At 44.4% G+C, this 21831-nt stretch overlaps 1 protein-coding gene across 1 annotated transcript in view; it reads left to right on the forward strand.

The window, feature by feature from the left end:
• LOC141056066 (T-cell surface glycoprotein CD4-like) overlaps window positions 1–21221 on the forward strand; it is a 47023-nt gene extending 25802 nt beyond the window's left edge. The window contains exons 2-10 of the mRNA XM_073552732.1: window positions 9955–10072; window positions 11962–12129; window positions 12476–12613; window positions 14441–14674; window positions 15353–15688; window positions 15793–16035; window positions 17322–17440; window positions 18881–18954; window positions 21005–21221. Of these exons, the coding sequence (XP_073408833.1) occupies window positions 10021–10072; window positions 11962–12129; window positions 12476–12613; window positions 14441–14674; window positions 15353–15688; window positions 15793–16035; window positions 17322–17440; window positions 18881–18954; window positions 21005–21038 (1398 nt within the window). The 5' untranslated portion in view covers window positions 9955–10020 and the 3' untranslated portion in view covers window positions 21039–21221. The remainder of the gene's footprint in view (window positions 1–9954; window positions 10073–11961; window positions 12130–12475; window positions 12614–14440; window positions 14675–15352; window positions 15689–15792; window positions 16036–17321; window positions 17441–18880; window positions 18955–21004) is intronic.
• The last annotated feature ends 610 nt before the right edge of the window (window positions 21222–21831 follow it).

Genomic DNA, 21831 nt, shown 5'->3' on the forward strand with positions numbered 1-21831 from the left:
AGCCGACGCCCTGTAGGGTTGCTGGTAATTTCTCTGCTGTGAGCTCTGGCCTCCAGTTCAGTTCCTGTCTTCTAAAGCTAAGTTTTTGCTCTGTTATTGTTCCATGAGATTTTGTCTGATTTGCTTAGTTTTGTGTTCAGCCGGCCCCGGTTGGGGCTTTGCTGAATTTCCATTTTTGTCCCTGATCGGTTAATTCTCTTTTGCTCTGTCTTCAGAATATATCGGAGTGCTGATATAGGGATTTTGAAGTCTAGTGACTTCAGGGCTGTTTTTCCTATCAGACGAGTTGGGACATTTTTAGTAGGGCTTTTGCGGATTGCAGCCAGCATCTTTTCTGTCCTTTCCTATCTAGTTAGTTGGGCCCCATCGTTTGCTCTGCCTGTCTTTCTGTCTGTGTTTGTGTTTTCATCTGTTTTCACCATCAATACATGTTGAGGGCTGTCTATTGCTTTGGGGTCTGCTCTGGGGCAGTTTAGATTTCCCCTTTATTTCTTTAGGCTTATTTAGTTCTCCGGCTGTGACGAGGCGTCTAGGACCACCGTAGGAACGCTCCACGGCTACTGTTAGCTGTTGTGAAAAGGATCAGGAGTCTGCAATCCGCTAGCTACCAACCTCTCCGTCTTTCTGGACTTAGCTTGTATTTTTGTTTTTTCCTCCTCCGGTGATTCATTCATAACAGTTCTCTCTCTTTCTCAACCTGCTTCCCACCGTCCTTCTATTCTCCTTCGTTCCGATCTGTTCTATCTCTCTCTTATGGAATCTGTAGTCTCCAGTCTACGTCTCTTTCTCCTTCTCTTCCTTCCCTAAGGAGCTCTTTTCACTAAGACCAGTCCTCAGCCTCTCCTGACTGACTGCCTTCCTCCGCCTTGAGCTCCTCTCAGGCTGACCTGCTGTCAGCTGCTCTCTCTCTCTCAGTCCCTCGTCTGACTCACTGACCTCGAAATCCTACACCTTCCCTCTCTTTTGTGTCATCTCACTCCACCCGCCTCCCAGCACATCTCGTGTTATGAAGCAGGGTTCCACGTGGGGTGCTCTGCTAACCCCCAGCCTGAAGCTGTTAGGTGGCCCCACTCAACTATCTTGTGTGTGGAATGCAGGTGTGGAGCGTGGTCAGGAGTTCCCACCTTACCTGGATGGTGGGGCACTACACCTTAGGAGAAGGTGCAGTACCTCTGTGGCGACTGAAGCCTCAGGGGCGCCACATATGGGGGCATGAACTGAGCACTGTATGGGGGCATGAGCTGAGCACTGTATTGGGGCATGAGCTGAACGCTGTATGGGGGCATGAGCTGAGCACTGTATGGGGGCATGAGCTGAGCACTGTATGGGGGCATGAGCTGAGCACTGTATGGGGGCATGAGCTGAGCACTGTATGGGGGCATGAGCTGAGCGCTGTATGGGAGCATGAGCTGAGCAGTGTATGGGCCATAAGCTGAGCACTGTATGGGGGCATGAGCTGAGCACTGTATGGGAGCATGAGCTGAGCACTGTATGGGGGCATGAGCTGAACGCTGTATGGGAGCATGAGCTGAACGCTGTATGGGGGCATGAGCTGAGCGCTGTATGGGGGCATGAGCTGAGCACTGTATGGGGGCATGAGCTGAACGCTGTATGGGGGCATGAGCTGAGCACTGTATGGGGGCATGAGCTGAACGCTGTATGGGGGCATGAGCTGAGCGCTGTATGGGGGCATGAGCTGAGCGCTGTATGGGGGCATGAGCTGATTGCTGTATGGGGGCATGAGCTGAGCGTTGTATGGGGGCATGAGCTGAGCACTGTATGGGGGCATGAGCTGAGCACTGTATGGGGGCATGAGCTGAGCGCTGTATGGGGGCATGAGCTGAGCGCTGTATGGGGGCATGAGCTGAGCACTGTATGGGGGCATGAACTGAGCGCTGTATGGGGGCATGAACTGAGCGCTGTATGGGGGTATGAGCTGAGCGCTGTATGGGGGCATGAACTGAGCACTGTATGGGGGCATGAGCTGAGCAGTGTATGGGCCATAAGCTGAGCACTGTATGGGGGCATGAGCTGAGCGCTGTATGGGTGCATGAGCTGAGCACTGTATGGGGCCATAAGCTGAGCACTGTATGGGGGCATAAACTGAGCACTGTATGGGGGCATGAGCTGAGCACTGTATGGGAGCACGAGCTGAGTACTCCATGGGGGCATGAGCTGAGCACTGTATGGGGACAAGAGCTGAGCAGTGTATGGGCCATAAGCTGAGCACTGTATGGGATCATGAGCTAAGCACTGTATGGGAGCATGAGCTGAGCACTTCATGGGGGCATGAGCTGAGCACTATATGGGGGCATGAGCTGAACACTGTATGGGGGCATGAACTGAGCGCTGTATGGGGGCATGAGCTGAGCACTGTATGGGGGCATGAGCTGAGCACTTTATGGGGGCATGAGCTGAGCACTCTATGGGAGCATGAGCTGAGCACTCTATGGGGGCATGAGCTGAGTTCTGTATGGGGGCATGAGCTGTATTGGGGCGGGCGTGAGCTGAGCACTGTATGGGAGCATGAGCTGAGCACTGTATTGGGGCATGAGCTGAATACTGTATGGGGGCATGAGCTGAGCACTGTATGGGTCATAAGCTGAGCACTGTATGGCGGCATGAGCTGAGCACTGTATGGGGGCATGAGCTGAGTACTGTATGGGGGCATGAGCTGTATTGGGGCGGTCATGAGCTGAGCACAGTATGGCAGCATAAGCTGAGCACTGTATGGGGGCATGAGCTGAGTACTGTATGGGGGCATGAGCTGTATTGGGGCGGGCATGAGCTGAGCACAGTATGGCAGCGTGAGCTGAGTGCTGTATGGGGGCATGAGCTGTATTGTGGCGGGTATGAGCTGAGCACTGTATGGGGGCATGAACTGAGCACTGTATGGGGGCATGAGCCATTACTACAGGTAATGAGTGGAGGACAGAGGAGCCTCTTAAAGAAGAGGCTACAGGTCTATAAGAGCCAGAAATCTTGCATGTTTTTTAGGTGACCAAATACTTATTTTCCACCATAATTTGCAAAATAAATCTGGCCAAATCAGACAAGGTGATTTTCTGGATTTGTTTTCTCATTTTGACTCTCATAGTTGTGGTCTACCTATGATTTCAATTACAGGCCTCTCTTCTTTTATAGTAATGTTTATTTCCTTTTTAAGGTTTATTAGGGGTCTGCTATACAAAAGTTCATTTTAAATAAAAAAAGGACTTTTTCATGAAATTTTTAAAAGGTACAGAAAATGAAATATATAAAATTCACAAGTCTCTGGTAAATCAAGGCAGATCTCTGGTGAACGTCACACCTGTCAGGAGCCCACCACATCCCCCCTGAAAAAAAAAACAAACCTCCACCTATATATAGATACGACTATACCAATATAGCCAGGCAATGCGGTAATGTGCAATTATCTATAAATATGAATAATGCTAAGAAATAAGTCCTCAGTGGTTGATACCTTTTAATGGCTAACTGAAAAGATGGTAACACATTGCAAGCTTTCGAGACTACTCAGGTCTCTTCATCAGGTACTAACTAATAGAAAATCTGAAGAATCACATATTTATACATAAGACAGCACAGAAATAATGGCAATAGATAAGACAAGTGATGTGAAGCAGAATTGTCATTATGGGAGAGGGATAAACATGAATATTGGAACAGTTCATAGATAAGCAGTGTGAAGGTTTTATTGTCCTCTGACAGCAGTTTATAACAGCCAGAGGGGGAGCAGATCATAGCAGCCAGAGGGGAAGCAGGTCATAACAGTCAGATTGGCAGCAGGTCATAACAGTCAGGGGGCAGCAGGTCATAACAGTCAGAGGGGCAGCAGGTCATAACAGCCAGAAGGGCAGCAGGTCATAACAGTCAGAGGGGCAGCAGGTCATAACAGTCAGTGGGGCAACAGGTCATAACAGCCAGAGAGGCAGCAGGTCATAACATCGAGAGGGGCAGCAGGTCATAAGAGCCAGTGGGGCAGCAGGTTATAAGAGCCAGAGGGGCAGCAGGTCATAACAGTCAGATTGGCAGCAGGTCATAACAGCCAGAGGGGCAGCAGGTCATAACAGCCAGAGGGGCAGCAGGTCATAATAGCCAGAGGGGCAGCAGGTCATAAGAGCCAGAGGGGCAGCAGGTCATAAGAGCCAGTGGGGCTCTACTAAGTACTAAAGATACTGGTCAAGAAGGGTTGAATAATTCTGAGACTGCAGGACTCATTAAAAGTTGCATTGTGTGCTGAATTTGGAGAAATCTCTCATTATATTAGTTATGTTCAGCTATTTGTATTGTTATTGTTTCACTGGTTTATTGCAAACAGCAAAACTTTTGTACATTTTGCTAATAAACTAAATTTATATTGGCAGGGTAATTAATTACGATTTCAACTGTCCAGAAGAAGTGTTACTTCATGCTAATCTGCCTACTTTCCAGTTTGTCTTTTACTTTGGTTTGTGTCACTGTGACTTGTGTATGTTCTGCGCCCCCTTCCCCCGTTTTCCTGTGGTCTCCCCGCAGCAGCAGGAAATATACAATGGTTTTCATATATGCCTCCTGGGAAATAGGATCATACCAGGTACGAGTGAGGGGGGTGTGGTGCCCACAAACCACTTCAGACCCCTCTGCGTATGCAAGAAAATCAATCATAGCGCCCTCGCCGCGCCACAGAAGACTGCGGTCAGTGCGCAGGATACGTGCTCTGATTCCATTGTCACATACTAGACGTGATCCGTAAATAGTGAACATGCCGGAGCTCATAACGCTCATTGCTCTCAGCTCCTGGACATACACAGTCTATGTGTCAGTCCTTACTGTAGGCCCTGAATTATATTCATGACCCAGGAGGCTCAGAATTACAGCACTACTTTGCACCCATCTAATTGTTTTACATTGTCTTCCATTCTAACGTTTCTTTTGTAGATCATCGTTCACACTGATAGATTGTCAGCTCTGCAGGGCAGGATCGTTGCCCTTACACTTTGACATACAGATCCCTTCCTTATGTGTGTTCTGCACCCGGGTGCCAGTGTGTTACCTATTCACTTATCTCACATATTCTTTTCTCTACGAAAAGTGCATTGAGCAGCAAGGTGGTGTGCTGGTAAAAGGGGAAAAAAAAAAAAACTCTTTTAAATCTTCTTCCTGAGCGAGTGTGAACGAGCTGAGTGTGACCTCAGCGTAAGTGCGAACTGTGGTAAGTGTGTGACTTGAAATTCAGTGACTTTAGATTCAGGGAGTTTCCAAGGGAGGTCTTACTGAATTGCTATTATATTAATACTTTTTTAATACTTTTTTTTTTTTTTTTTTGCTTATCTTATTGTCTGGTGCAATCCCCATTAGGATGTGCTCCACTATTGCCAATGCCATCCAGTGCACGTCATGCCGCATGTATGAAATCCTTGAACAGCCGGTGGAGGGTGCATACTGCTGTGCGAGATGTGAGCACGTTGTGCATTTGGAAGCCCAGATACTGGATCTAAATGTGCAGCTGGCAACACTGAGATCCATAGACAATATGGAAAGGAGTCTTCTGCTCACTGAGCAGACGCTCACTGGGATAGATGAGGGGGGGATGCTAGGTTGGAGCTGCAGGACAGTGAAGCAGCTAGCTGGGTGACAGAAGGCGGGGTAGAGGGAAGAGCGCCAGGGGGACTAGTCCTGATCTGACACACCCCAATAAGTTTGCTAAGTTGGCAGATGAGGGGAGTGTTAGTGCAGGAGTAGCACTGCTGCAGCAAGGCATGTCCTCTGAAAGCCGGAGGAGTGTCTGCTCCAGTAAGGGGGGAAATAGGAGAGCAGGGCAGGCCAGACAGGGTTCTGGTAGTGGGGGACTCAATTATTAGGGGAACAGATAGGGCAATCTGTCACAAAGACAGGGATGGTCGGACGGTGTGCTGCCTACCTGGCGCTCGAGTCCAACACATTGCTGATTGGGTTGACAGATTACTGGGAGGGGCTGGTGAGGATCCAGCGGTCATGGTGCACATTGGCACAAATGACAAAGTTAGAGGTAGGTGGAAGGTCCTTAAAGATGATTTCAGGGAATTAGGCTGTAAGCTTAAAGCAAGGACCTCCAAGGTGGTATTTTCGGAAATACTTCCTGTACCACGTGCCACGCCAGAGAGGCAACGGGAGATGAGGGAGGTTAATAAGTGGCTCAGGAATTGGTGTAGGAAGGAGGGGTTTGGGTTCCTGCAGAACTGGGCCGACTTCTCAGTTGGCTACAGGTTCTACGCTAGGGACGGGCTTCACCTCAATGGGGAGGGTGCAGCTGTGCTGGGGGAGAAAATGGCTAGAAGGTTGGAGGAGTGTTTAAACTAGGGACGGGGGGGGGGTATTCCTTTTATAGGAGGGGAAGACAGTGCAGATTGAGACCTGGGCACAAATAATGGCATTGGGGGTGGGGGTGGCATGGGGGGTGGGGTTAGAACAGTTAATAATTTAAGAAAGAATAGAGGTACAGAGAGATACATAAAGTGCATGTATACTAATGCCAGAAGCCTCGCCAACAAGATGGAGGAATTGGAGTTAATGTTGTTGGAACATAATTATGACATGGTGGGGATATCTGAGACATGGCTGGATGAGAGCCACGACTGGGCTGTTAATGTACAGGGCTATAGTCTGTTCAGAAATGACCGAACAAATAAGCGAGGGGGAGGTGTGTGTTTATATGTAAAATCATCCTTACAACCCATCCTGCGTGATAATATATATGAATCTAATGAAAATGTAGAGTCCCTGTGGGTGGAGATAAGGGGAGGGGGGAAAATAATAAATTACTGATAGGGGTTTGTTATAAGTCTCCAAAAATAATGGAAGCTACAGAGAATATCCTCATAAAGCAAATAGATGAAGCTGCGACTCAAGGAGAAGTCATTATTATGGGGGACTTCAACTACCCTGAAATACATTGGGGAACCGAAACCTGCAGTTCCAGCAAAGGTGTCTGACAACTATGAGAGACAATTACCTTTCACCACTGGTTCAGGACCCAACAAGAGGGGGGGCACTGCTAGACCTAATATTAACCAACAGGCCAGACCGCAGATCAAATGTAAGGGTTGGGGGTCACTTGGGTAATAGTGATCACAAATTAATAAGTTTTCATGTATCCTTTAATAAGATGTGTAGTAGAGGGGTTACAAGGACACTAAACTTCAGGAAGGCAAATTTCCATCGGATGAGAGATGATCTTGGTGCAATTAACTGGGACGATATCCTGAGACAAAAATACACAAAGAAAATGGGAGACATTTATTAGCATCCTGAATAGGAGCTGTGCACAATATATACCGTATGGGAATAAACATGCGAGAAATAGGAGGAGACCACTATGGCTAAATAGAGCTGTAAGGGGCGCAATAAGAGATAAAAATAAAGCATTTAGAGAATTAAAGCAAGTAGGTAGTGATGAGGCATTAAGTAAATACAGAAGATTAAATAAATTCTGTAAAAAGCAAATCAAGACAGCAAAGATTGAGACAGAGAGACTCATTGCCAGAGAAAGTAAAAATAATCCCAAAATATTCTTTAACTACATAAATAGTAAGAAGCTAAAAAATGATAGTGTTGGCCCCCTTAAAAATAGTCTGGGTGAAATGGTGGATGAGGATGAGGAAAAAGCCAATATGCTAAATAACTTTTTTTCAACAGTATTTACACAAGAAAATCCCATGACGGATAACATGATCAATGATAAAAATTCTCCATTAAATGTCACCTGCTTAACCCAGCAGGAAGTACGGCGGAATCTAAAAATCACTAAAATTGACAAATCCCCGGGCCCAGATGGGATACATCCCCGAGTACTGCAGGAATTAAGCACAGTCATAGATAGACCACTATTTTTAATCTTTAAAGATTCCATAATAACAGGGTCTGTACCACAGGACTGGCGTACAGCAAATGTGGGGCCAATATTCAAAAAGGGGACAAAAACTGAACTTGGAAATTATAGGCCAGTAAGTTTAACCTCAACTGTGGGTAAAATCCTGGAGGGTTTTCTAAGAGATACTATACTGGAGTATCTGGAGAAGAATAACCTCATGAGCCAATATCAACATGGGTTTACAAGGGACCGTTCCTGTCAGACTAATCTGATAAGCTTTTATGAAGAGGTAAGTTCCGGACTGGACCAAGGGAATGCAGTGGACGTGGTGTACATGGACTTTTCAAAAGCTTTTGATACGGTGCCACACAAAAGGTTGATACATAAAATGAGAACAATGGGGATAGGGGAAAATATGTGTAGGTGGGTTAAGAGCTGGCTCAGGGATAGGAAACAAAGGGTGGATATTAATGGAGCACACTCGGACTGGGTCACAGTTAGCAGTGGGGTACCACAGGGGTCAGTTTTGGGCCCGCTTCTTTTTAACATATTTATTAATGACCTTGTAGGGGGCATAGAGAGTAGAATTTCAATATTTGCAGATGACACTAAACTCTGCAGGGTAATTAATACAGAGGAGGACAATTTTATATTACAGGAGGATTTATGTAAACTAGAAGCTTGGGCTGATAAATGGCAAATGAGCTTTAATGGGGATAAATGTAAGGTCATGCACTTGGGTAGAATGAACAAGTTGTATAATTATGTGCTTAATTGTAAAACACTGGGCAAAACAGTCACTGAAAAAGACCTGGGTGTATGGGTGGACGACAAACTCACATTTAGTGGCCAGATTCAAGCAGCTGCTGCAAAGGCAAATAAAATAATGGGATGCATTAAAAGAGGCATAGATGCTCATGAGGAGAACATAATTTTACCTCTATATAAGTCACTAGTGCGACCACACTTAGAATACTGTGTACAGTTCTGGTCTCCAGTGTATAAGAAAGACATAGCTGAACTGGAGCGGGTGCAGAGAAGAGCGACCAAGGTTATTAGGGAACTGGGGGGTCTGCAATACCAAGACAGGTTATTACACTTGGGGTTATTTAGTTTGGAGAATCGAAGGCTTAGGGGTGATCTTATTACAATGTATAAATATATGTGGGGACAATACCAAGACCTTTCTAATGATCTTTTTACTCTTAGACCTGTGACGGGGACAAGGGGGCATCCTCTACGTCTGGAGGAAAGAAGGTTTAAGCATACTCACAGGCGCGGATTCTTTACTGTAAGAGCAGTGAGACTATGGAACTCTCTGCCATATGATGTTGTAATGAGTGATTCCCTACTAAAATTTAAGAAGGGACTGGATGCCTTTCTTGAAAAGTATAATATTACAGGGTATATACACTAGTTTTCTTAATATTGCGTTGATCCAGGGAGATAGTCTGATTGCCGTATGTGGAGTCGGGAAGGAATTTTTTTCCCCAATGTGAAGCTTACTGTTTGCCGCATGGGGTTTTTTTGCCTTCCTCTGGATCAACATGTTAGGGCAAGTTAGGATAGGATATGGGTTGAACTAGATGGACTTAAAGTCTCCCTTCAACCTTAATAACTATGCTACTATGTTACTATGTTACGTAGTGTTGATAAAATGGATCGGAAACTGTCAACAAGTTGGTTTTCTGTTGCTGTTTATGGATCTTTCCATGAATAATGTATTATGTCAATATAGTGTATGGCATCAATATTCATTATTGCTAATTCAAATTAACCTCTGAATAGTGTGATTGTGATTACATAAGGGCCCAATTACATATGTGGCAGGAACAGCACAGCAAAAAAGCCGCTACAGCCCAGCGCCGCACAAAAAAAGGCCCAAAATAAGCCAGTGTGACTCATAGTCCATCTATAGCAGGGCGTTATTACAAACCAGGTACTAAATGAAGAAACAAGAAACTAAAAAGGACAGATCTGGCAACAGCAGCTTGCTGATGGTCTCCATGCAGCATTTACATAAATAGAAATAAAAGTGAATAAAGTGCAACATAATGAAGATACAGCTCGCGATAATATTACGTTTCGCCTCATAAGTTTACAAAGATGTATCTTAATTGCAGCACTGAAAGCTACAGAGGCCAATGTACAGCAATTAGGAAACGTTCAAGAAACAAGACTATATCGAAATGAAGCAGAAACTGCAAAGATTCAGCCTTTACCTTCTGTTTCTTCAGACAGGTAAGTGATCGAAAACGGGCCAGCCTGGTGCAGGTGGTGGTGGTCGGAGCAGGACCGGTCTCTCTGATGGTTTTATTTAAAGGAAATGTAACATCCATCATTTTACTCACTTAAAATATTAATCCATTGTTTGAAAGAGAGTTGTGGACATGTAATGTGATCTGTGCTGGGAGAGGAGGTGAGCTGTGATATCACCTATTGTGAATGGTGGATCCTGTGTTATCTACTGTATATAGAGGTGTTATCTGTCATTGTACAGGAGGAGGAGGAGGTGAGCTGTGACATCACCTATTGTGAATGGTGGATCCTGTGTTATCTACTGTATATAGAGGTGTTATATGTCATTGTACAGGAGGAGGAGGTGAGCTGTGACATCACCTATTGTGAATGGTGGATCCTGTGTTATCTACTGTATATAGAGGTGTTATCAGTCATTGTACAGGAGGAGGAGGTGAGCTGTGACATCACCTATTGTGAATGGTGGGTCCTGTATTATCTACTGTATATAGAGGTGTTATCAGTCATTGTACAGGAGGAGGAGGTGAGCGGTGATATCACCTATTGTGAATGGTGGATCCTGTGTTATCTACTGTATATAGAGGTGTTATCAGTCATTATACAGGAGGAGGAGGAGGTGAGCTGTGACATCACCTATTGTGAATGGTGGATCCTGTGTTATCTACTGTATATAGAGGTGTTATCAGTCATTATACAGGAGGAGGAGGTGAGCTGTGACATCACCTATTGTGAATGGTGGATCCTGTGTTATCTACTGTATATAGAGGTGTTATCAGTCATTATACAGGAGGAGGAGGTGAGCTGTGACATCACCTATTGTGAATGGTGGATCCTGTGTTATCTACTGTATATAGAGGTATCAGTCATTGTACAGGAGGAGGAGGAGGTGAGCTGTGACATCACCTATCATGAATGATGGATTCTGTGTTATCTACTGTATATAGAGGTATCAGTCATTGTACAGGAGGAGGAGGAGGTGAGCTGTGACATCACCTATTATGAATGATGGATTCTGTGTTATCTACTGTATATAGAGGTATCAGTCATTGTACAGGAGGAGGAGGAGGAGAGCTGTGACATCACCTATTATGAATGATGGATTCTGTGTTATCTATTGTATATAGAGGTGTTATCAGTCATTGTACAGGAGGAGGAGGTGAGCTGTGATATCACCTATTGTGAATGATGGATCCTGTGTTATCTACTGTATATAGAGGTGTTATCTGTCATTGAAATCCAGCCTGGGATGATAATGTGACTGCTGAAACTTAATCTATATAAAACAGGAAGTTTCAGCCCATTTTGTGCCCGAGTGGAGTGAAAACCGCTAGATTTCAGAATGTTGACATAATAAATAAATAAAATCACACAAGGTCACAAAAATTCCTAAAACATAGCTTTACTATAAAACCTTGGTTTAAACTTGGCAGGATTCCATGACCCTTGTATTGGAGCAATTAGTTAGTGGTTATACTATGTGCCACCAGAGTTGGGTCAGAGACATCTGGTCACGGCAACTTCTGGCCCCTTTGACTATGAAGTGGTAGCATGCAAGTCTATAGTTCCCCAACTGTGTCTTCTACTAAAATGTCCTTATGGCGTATAGCAGGGTTCCCCAGCTCCAGTCCTCAAGGCCACCAACAGATCATGTTTTCAGGATCTCCTTAGTATTGCTCAGGTGATAACTGCTTCACAAAGGGAATCCTGAAAACATGATCTGTTGGTGGCCTTGAGGACCGGAGTTGGGGAACCCTGGCGTATAGGAAAGAGCTCTCTGGATGGAACTGCCCCGAGAACTTCCACCATCTCAATCCATTCATAGAAATCAGCCCCCTACAACATGTAAGTGACCCCTCTACTGCTATTTGTAGGTGCTACTCTGAGATCCAATGAGAAAATCTTAGCCGAGGTTGGGAAGAAGATTTCTCTGCCGTGTGGAGACTCAAGCAACGGAGACAATCAAGATATTCAATGGCTCAAAGACGGAAGCACGTTTGTGAGATACAACAGAAAGAAAACACACAACAAAGCAGTCCCAGGTAAGGGGGTCACAGCGAGAGGTCTTACATGGGTCCGGGACACCACCATAATGTTATAACTTCTTTTATCATTTTAATAGTGAAAAATATGTATTTTTGTACCATTTTAGTCAGTAGATATAAAAAAAAGATATTTGTATTATTAATAATTTAAATTAATTATTATTATTGTTATTATTATTTTAAAGCTGCCTTAAAATATTGCATGGAGCATCCAGTTGAATTATTACCTTATTTTTTTCTACATATCATCATTATTATTATTATTTTTTTCATTTATTCTTCATTTTAGTTGTGATTTTTTTCTATAGTTATAATGGTTCTTTTGGTGATATAACTTCTGCAGGAAGTGATCGATTTGATATCCAACCCGGCATCACAAATAACTTGGAAACGAAAGCCGTACAGCTGATAGACGGAGGCACATTCACATGTAAAAAATCAGGCTCCGAAGTGAAATCAGTGGAACTCGTTGTCTTTGAAGGTAAATCATTTTTGTTTGTCTTTTAAAATGGACATTTCTTGGTTTACAGCTTCCTTTTTATCAGTGAGGTTTTTAGAATTTTTTGTCCTTTTCAGTGAGTTGCATTTCTTGGCTAAAGGAGTTAAAGGAGCTATTCATTCTCTGCTGGGCCCTCCACTATCAGCTGCGCTCTGCTGGGCCCTCCGCTATCAGCTGCGTTCTGCTGGGCCCTCCCCTATCAGCTGCGCTCTGCTGGGCCCTCCGCGATCAGCTGCACTCTGCTGGGCCCTCCGCTATCAGCTGCGTTCTGCTGGGCCCTCTTCTATCAGCTGCGCACTGCTGGGCCCTCCGCTATCAGCTGCGCACTGCTGGGCCCTCCAATATTAGCTGCGCTCTGCAGGGCCCTCCGCTATCAGCTGTGCTCTGCAGGGCCCTCCGCTATCAGCTCATTCTGCTGGGCCCTCCGCGATAAGCTGAGTCCTCCGCGATCAGTTGCGCTCTGCTGGGCCCTCCGTGATCAGCTGCGCTCTGCTGGGCCCTGCGCGATCAGCTGCGCTCTGCTGGGCCCTCCGCGATCAGCTGCGCTCTGCTGGGCCCTCCGTGATCAGCTGCGCTCTGCTGGGCCCTCCGCTATCAGCTGCGTTCTGCTGGGCCCTCTGCTATCAGGTGCGCTCTGCTGGGCTCTCCGCTATCAGTTGCGCTCTGCTGGGCCCTCCGCTATCAGCTGCGCTCTGCTGGGCCCTCCGCAATCAGCTGCACTTTGCAGGGCCCTCCGCGATCAGCTGCGCTCTGCTGGGTCCTCCGCGCACGATCAGCTGCGCTCTGCTGGGCCCTCCGTGATCAGTTGCGCTCTGCTGGGCTCTCCGCGATCAGCTGTGCTATGCTGGGCCCTCCGCGATCAGCTGTGCTCTGCTGGGCCCTCCGCGATCAGCTGCGCTCTGCTGGGCCCTCCGCGATCAGCTGTGCTCTGCTGGGCCCTCCGCGATCAGCTGCGCTCTGCTGGGCCCTCCGCGATCAGCTGCGCTCTGCAGGGCCCTCCACTATCAGCTGCGGTCTGCTGGGCCCTCCGCTATCAGCTGCGCTCTGCAGGGCCCTCTGTGATCAGCTGCACTCACTGATTTTTATGCTAAATGTATTTTTTTTTAAATTTTCAATATTGTTAATTACATTCAAAAAAATCTGAAATCTCGGAATGTTCACACTGACCACTAAGCCTAATACAAGACTCCTACTTCCTGCTCTGTACAGATAACATCTCGGGAGTCTCGGATTGCAATAACTGATAACACCTCTATATACAGTACATAATACAGGAGCCACCAGACACAATAGGTGATGTCACAGCTCACCTATTCCTCCTCCTGTACAATGACTGATAATACCTCCATATACAGTAGTTAACACAGGATGCATTATTCACAATAGGAGATGTCACAGCTCACCTCCTCCTGTACAATGCCTGATAACACCTTTATATACAGGTGATAACACAGGATGCATTATTTACAATATGTGATGTCACAGCTCATCTCCTCCTCCTCCTGTACAATGACTGATAACACCTCTATATACAGTAGATAACATAGGATGCACTATTCACAATAGGAGGTGTCACAGCTCACCTCTTCGAACTCCCTTCACTTGACCTTTCCCCAGATCACAGCATGCCTAGAAAATACTACTACAGAAGTATTTTACAAGAGTCTATTGCTGGTCGTTGTTACTGCTGAAAAGCACAGGAAGTATGAGTCTAGTATTAGGCTTCATGGCCAGTGTGAAAATGGCAATATTTTTTTCTATAGACGGTGATATCTTTTATCCTCAAAATTAACAGTTGTTTTTTTTCAGTCTCAGCAGAACCTTCCAATATCCTCCTGATGTCCGAGAACCTTAAACTAAGCGTCAAGTCCTCCCCTGTAAGGGATTTTGATGTATTTTGGTTAAAAAATGGCATAAAGATTACAGAAGGGCCGAATGTGACGGTGAAGAACATAACAATAGAACAAAGTGGGGATTACACCTGCTGTATAAAGATGAAAGATGGAGATCAAACACGTTTTAGTAAGACTATCAGTGTGAAAGGTACCTCCGGATTTCGTTTTTACAGCTTCTATAGTAGTCATAAACATTAGATAACACTGAGCAAAGACTGTGGGTTTCGCCCTAACCTAAGGCGGCAAACTTATAAAAAAGGTAGATCTATCTGCTTTGGGTGACTTATATACTCTACTAATGGTAACAGTGAGTGCGGAATCTGTAATTCTTTGTAGCTCTCAAGGGTAATAGGAAGTGAATTAGTGAGTATAATAATATTACTGAGCAACTAGCTAATATATCATCTGAAGCGATCTGACCTGGTAAGCAACTTGTCCTAACTATGGGCATCATGGTGTAGAGCAGGAGGGGCTCGTCAGATTGAAATGTGGAGAAAAGAAATGTTCAGCAAAACGTGAGCCTTAGGAGTCCAGGGGGCGGTCCTACTTAATGATTGACAGCTATTGGACTCCTGGAAGGGGTTCTACCCTCTGATGGCCAATAGCTTCTTGACTGCTTTGTTTTTTGAGGAGTGGGTAGCTAAACCGCTACAAGAAGTAACCACAACTTAGTTACACTATGTACAATTCTAAAGTAGAACTCCTTTATTTCCAGAGGTCCATGAATCTTCTCTGTCCTCCATGCTTTACACTGTAGCTGTACTTGTTCTATCAGAACTGATGACCTATGTCAGATTTGTAATATTCCCATTTCTTTCGCTTGCAGGGTTTACAACTTCTCCAGCCATTGTGTACATGTCCGGGAAGAAGCCCATAACCCTTCCCTTGATTTTTAATTTCAAAGTTCGGGATTCTCCTCTGCAGGACGACGCCAGAGCTGTAGAAGGAAACATCAAGTATTTATCAAACACTGTCCAAACGCTCACAGTCACATCAGGGGCCGCCTGCTGGCCCCAAAAATGCCAAACCAAGTCTGACCCCCAGGATCTCAGCGCCTCCATCCGCAGTCCGCAGAGCGGCCTCTATCAGATGGAGATCGTTCTAAAAATCGGAGAAAGGGAGAAGAAACTGCAAAGAGAAGTGTGTGTGGCCAACATCACAGGTGCGCTGCTGGGGTGGGGAGGGTCACGGCAGATGGGCGTTGTAGTTGTCGATCAGATCCACAGGCTTTAGTTTGGGAGTTCATGCTTTATTTTCATTTTCCAGTGTCCACGTCCCACAATAACATTGCCAGCGAGTCGAACGTCACTCTCCTGTGTAGCATCAACTGCATCCAAAAAGATGCGAGGCTTTGCTGGCGCCATGAAAACAAGAGCTACGAGATCTGCGGACCACCCGGGAAGGGAAACCTGGCCAAAGAAATTACTATCGCACCAGAGACGACTGGAAACTGGACCTGCGGTGTGTTTATTGGGGAAAAAAGGCTCGCTAGCACCAACCTGATGCTGGGTATGTGAATACATAAATCATCTAGAACCCAAATACATCATTTAGTGCCTGGTTCCTGAGGCCCGATAAAAGCTCTGTACCACGGCGGCCCCCCACCTACAAGGAGCCCCTTATAACACAGGTGTCTTATGGGGCAGAAGGGTCTTTGAATCCCTGCAGGAATCTGGGCTAGGTATCAGGTTCCTGAAAGTGCCGGCATGCAGGGACTCACCTGTACTGTAGGGGCCCCGGGGACTGGAGTAGCTGGAAAGTACAGAAGCACAGGAGTCTGGGGTCTGGTCTAGTTTCAGTATTGATCTGTAGATCGGTAATTGTGCTGACGGTTGGGGCATTTCCTATATAAATGGGTGGGGCACAAGGTAGAAAGAAATTGTACGCCTCTTCAGTTCTCCAAATCGCCCTAATCTCACTTCTTGGATGATTAGGTTTTTTAAAAAGTCTAACTGTTCAGCAACAACAGGTCCAGTTCCTTTGCATATGGTTTTCTACCAACGACCCCACCGGAGATACTACTCTCTACCACACAATGACTACAAACCCAACCGAAAAGACTACAACCCCAATGACTAAAGACCCTGCTAGATGGGTCAACATTGTGTTACATTCCTGTCTAAATCTTTCCCTACAAACATTGCTTTTGGCACCATGTGGAGGCGCTGGCGTGGTCCGGGTAGGCGTATTGGCCTGTCTGGGACTAGTGGTGTTGACCAGCCAGGGAGTCCGTGTGTTATTGCAGAGTAATGAATCCTTGGGAACCCCACATCTTTACACTCCCAGCAGTTTGCTTTGAGTTGCCAGTTATATGTTGACCCTGGTCTTGTTACCTGTGATACCTCCATCTATCTTACTTGATAACCATTGATAGCCATGCTTGCTTGTCAATTCTGCCTCAGACTCTGTTCTCCTATTTATCTCCTGACCTTATCTCTGGCTTCTAACTTTGTCCCAAATCTGCCCTCCCTGGTTTTGACCCTGCTTGCTGACTCTCCTTTGCCAGCTCGCTCCACTGGCCAGCCGCCACTCCATAGATGTAACCCAGGGGACCCTGTTGTATTTCCAGATCCCTGCACAGGTATTAAAAGGTAAATGCAGGTTTCTTCTGAGATCTGATAAGCGGAGTTGCATGGCTGGAGTAAAGGCCATCAGTGGAAGCCCTATTAAGAGCTGCCAGGACTTCACATATGGTTACCTGTGCACACTGTTTGCAAAAGACCCCAGTCATTAATATGGACCTGTTTAAGAGACCCTTTAAAAGACAATAAATATCTGTTATCCTCTTTCATCAGAGTTGCCACAAGGTTTCATGTCAAACCCCCTCTTCTGGTTGACCGTTGTGGTCGGAGCGATTGTGTTTCTCCTAATTGTGATCATCCTGACAATTATGATCGCCCGGCATCGTAGAGTGGTGAGTAATTAATGATCCTGTTATAGAATGTTTCCTGTGTAATAGGAGGAGACATTGCTCATCGGGCATTGATGCCGGTGTAGGCTGCAGATATGCACCGCGGGACAGTAATAATCCCGAGCCGCCCTGTCTTCCCAATCTATATATATAAACGTCTTATCATGTCTGTCTGTAACGGAAATCGCGGGTCACCAATCAGCGACAGACACAGCTGTTTGTAACAGGAAGCTGCGCCAGGCCGCGACCAATCAGCAGCGGGCGCAGCGCTCAATGGCTCGGCAGACCTGTAAAAAAGAGAATTAAAATAAAAAAAATGTTATTCTCACCTTCCAACGGCCTCCGATCTTCTTTCCACGCGCCCGGCTTCGCGATCCCAGTAATGCCTTGCGCCTTAGACCGGAGATGATGTCACTCTGACGAGAGCGCGACGTCATCAGCGGTGTTTCGCGCAATGCATTACTGGGACCGCGAGGCCGGGTGCGTGGAAAGAAGATCGGAGGCTGTCGGAAGGTGAGTATATAACTATTTTTTTTTTTTTTAACAGAGACCACGCATACCAGGAAAGGGGGTGAGGGTGACGATACATACCAGCAAAGGGGGGTGAGGGGACCATGCATATCAGGATAGGGGGTGAGGGGACCATGCATAGCAGGATAGGGGGGTGAGGGTGACGATACATACCAGCAAAGGGGGGTGAGGGGACCATGCATTCCAGGAAAGGGGGTGAGGGTGACCATACATACCAGCAAAGGGGGGTGAGGGGAACCATGCATACCAGCAATGGGGGGGAGGGGGACTATACACACCAGCAATGGGGGTGAGGGGGACCATGCATACCAGCAATGTGGGGGGAGGGGGACCATGCATACCAGCAATGTGGGGGGAGGGGGACCATGCATACCAGCAATGGGGGGGAGGGGGACCATGCATACCAGCAATGGGGGGGAGAGGGGGACCATGCATACCAGCAATGTGGGGGGAGGGGGACCATGCATGCCAGCAATGGGGGGGGGGGGGTGAGGGGACCATTCTTACCAGGAAAGAGGGGTGAGAGGACCATGCATACCAGGATTGGAGGGGGAGAGGCCCATGCATTCCAGGATTGGGGGGTGCATTATTGCATTATTATTAAAACTTCATAAATAAACTACATATATATTCTAGAATACCCGATGCATTAGAATCGGGCCACCATCTAGTAAATTATAAAGACATAAATAAGGCTGGTAAAGAAGTAGATTTGTTCGTTACTCTGTTCATCACTTTGGCTCTGAGATGCTGAACTTCACAAAACTGAGTCATTTTAGATTTGTGACATTAAAAGCAAATTCCTAATAGCATATGGAATATTCATTAATAAAGGAAGTGTTGGCATGGAAGGGGCAGCGTGTATTTGTTGTACATCAATAATCGTCTGTTTCATCCTTCAATTTAACTCAGAGACGAGCCAGATACAGGGCATGGTTACTTGAAAATTTGCACCATGACAGAAGATGTGAATGTAATCATAAAGGGTAAGTGTCATCTACAATCATGTACAAAAATACTGCTCCTATGTACAAGAATATAACCACTATACCACTGCCCCCTATGTACAAGAATATAACTACTATAATACTGCTCCTATGTACAAGAATATAACTGCTATAATACTGCCCACTATGTACAAGAATATAACTACTATAATACTGCTCCTATGTACAAGAATATAACTACTATAATACTGCCCCCTATGTACAAGGATATAACTACTATAATACTGCCCCTATGTACAAGAATATAACTACTATAATACTGCCCCCTATGTACAAGGATATAACTACTATAATACTGCTCCTATATACAAGAATATAACTACTATAATACTGCCCCCTATGTACAAGGATATAACTACTATAATACTGCCCCTATGTACAAGAATATAACTACTATAATACTGCCCCCTATGTACAAGGATATAACTACTATAATACTGCCCCTATGTACAAGAATATAACTACTATAATACTGCCCCCTATGTACAAGGATATAACTACTATAATACTGCCCCTATGTACAAGAATATAACTACTATAATACTGCCCCCTATGTACAAGGATATAACTACTATAATACTGCCCCTATGTACAAGAATATAACTACTATAATACTGCCCCCTATGTACAAGGATATAACTACTATAATACTGCTCCTATGTACAGGAATATAACTACTATAATACTGCTCCTATGTACAAAAATATAACTACTATAATACTGCTCCTATGTACAAGAATATAACTACTATATTACTGCCCCCTATGTACAAGAATATAACTACTATAATACTGCTCCTATGTACAAGAATATAACTACTATAATACTGCCCCCTATGTACAAGAATATAACTACTATAATACTGTCCCCTATGTACAAGAATATAAGTACTATAATACTGCCCCTATGTACAAGAATATAACTACTATAATACTGCCCCCTATGTACAAGGATATAACTACTATAATACTGCCCCTATGTACAAGAATATAACTACTAGAATACTGCCCCCTATGTACAGGGATATAACTACTATAATACTGCTCCTATGTACAGGAATATAACTACTATAATACTGCTCCTATGTACAAGAATATAACTACTATAATACTGCCCCCTATGTACAAGAATATAATTACTATAACACTGCTCCCTATGTACAAGAATATAACTACTATAATACTGCTCCTATGTACAAGAATATAACTACTATAATACTGCCCCTATGTACAAGAATATAACTACTATAATACAGCTCCTATGTACAAGAATATAACTACTATAATACTGCCCCTATGTACAAGAATATAACTACTATAATACTGCCTCCTATGTACAAGAATATAACTACTATAATACTGCTCCTATGTACAAGAATATAACTACTATAATACTGCCCCCATGTACAAGAATATAACTACTATAATACTGCCCCTATGTACAAGAATATAACTACTATAATACTGCTCCTATGTACAAGAATATAACTACTATAATACTGCTCCTATGTACAAGAATATAACTACTATAATACTGCCCCTATGTACAAGAATATAACTACTATAATACTGCTCCCTATGTACAAGAATATAACTACTATAATACTGCCTCCTATGTACAAGAATATAACTACTATAATACTGCCCCTATGTACAAGAATATAACTACTATAATACTGCCCCCATGTACAAGCATATAACTACTATAATACTGCTCCCTATGTACAAGAATATAACTACTATAATACTGCTCCTATGTACAGGAATATAACTACTATAATACTGCTCCTATGTACAAGAATATAACTACTATAATACTGCCCCTATGTACAAGAATATAACTACTATAATACAGCTCCTATGTACAGGAATATAACTGCTATAATACTGCTCCTATGTACAAGAATATAACTACTATAATACTGCCCCCTATGTACAAGGATATAACTACTATAATACTGCTCCCTATGTACTAGACTGCTTTGTATGTTTATATTATATTAGTTGATGGTTACATTTTCTGTTTTCAGGTTTGCACCACAGCGGCTCAGACAGAACATATAATCAGTCCTGCAGGATATTACACTATTATGGACGTCTGCTGTACATTGCTGGACTTTCTATTCAATTGAGAGGTTGCATAAGTTTTTCTCAAAACAACTTGTCTACTATTGCAGTATGTGAATCCTGCTCCCCGCGCTCTCATGTTCCTCATCTTCCTTGTATAAAGTGATGTTGTTTTTAATGACTTGTGTGTAAATACATAAATCTTAATTTCTTACTCCGGCTGGACTGTCTTTGTCATGTTTTTAGTATATAAGTGCTATTTATTAGTCTCCGTCTAGGGATCCTTGCTTGGGCCCACCAGAGGAGATAATTCAGGGGGTCCATCCATCTCAGCAGAACATGTAACGTCCACTGATACATCGTAATGTCGCTATCATTGTACACAGGACCAGTCATCAATAAAATCTTGTGTTATTACTGAATCATTCACACTGCTTTTTTCAGGGGTAAAAATGTGTTTTTTTAAGGGAAAACCACTTCAAGAAACTTTGATTTTTTTTTTTTGTCCCAAAGCGTTATGTTATCACTTTTTATTTTTCCGCCGCCCTAGTAGTACAAGGGCTGTTTTTTTGTTTTTTTTTTGCATCACGATTTGTAGTTTTGAATGACACCATTAATTTCATATACATACCGTATACTGTGCTGGAAAAAAAACCAAAGTGCTGTGACATTACAAAACATAACCCACAATTCTGCTGTTGATTTTGGGTTTTGTTCTTATGGCATTCATTGATAAAAATGACCTGAGAACATGATTCTCCAGGTCAGTAAGATTATGATGACAAAACCA

The sequence above is a fragment of the Dendrobates tinctorius genome, unplaced genomic scaffold, assembly GCF_039654945.1.
Source record: "Dendrobates tinctorius isolate UK_male_01 unplaced genomic scaffold, ASM3965494v1 ptg000196l, whole genome shotgun sequence".
NCBI lineage: Eukaryota > Metazoa > Chordata > Amphibia > Anura > Dendrobatidae > Dendrobates > Dendrobates tinctorius.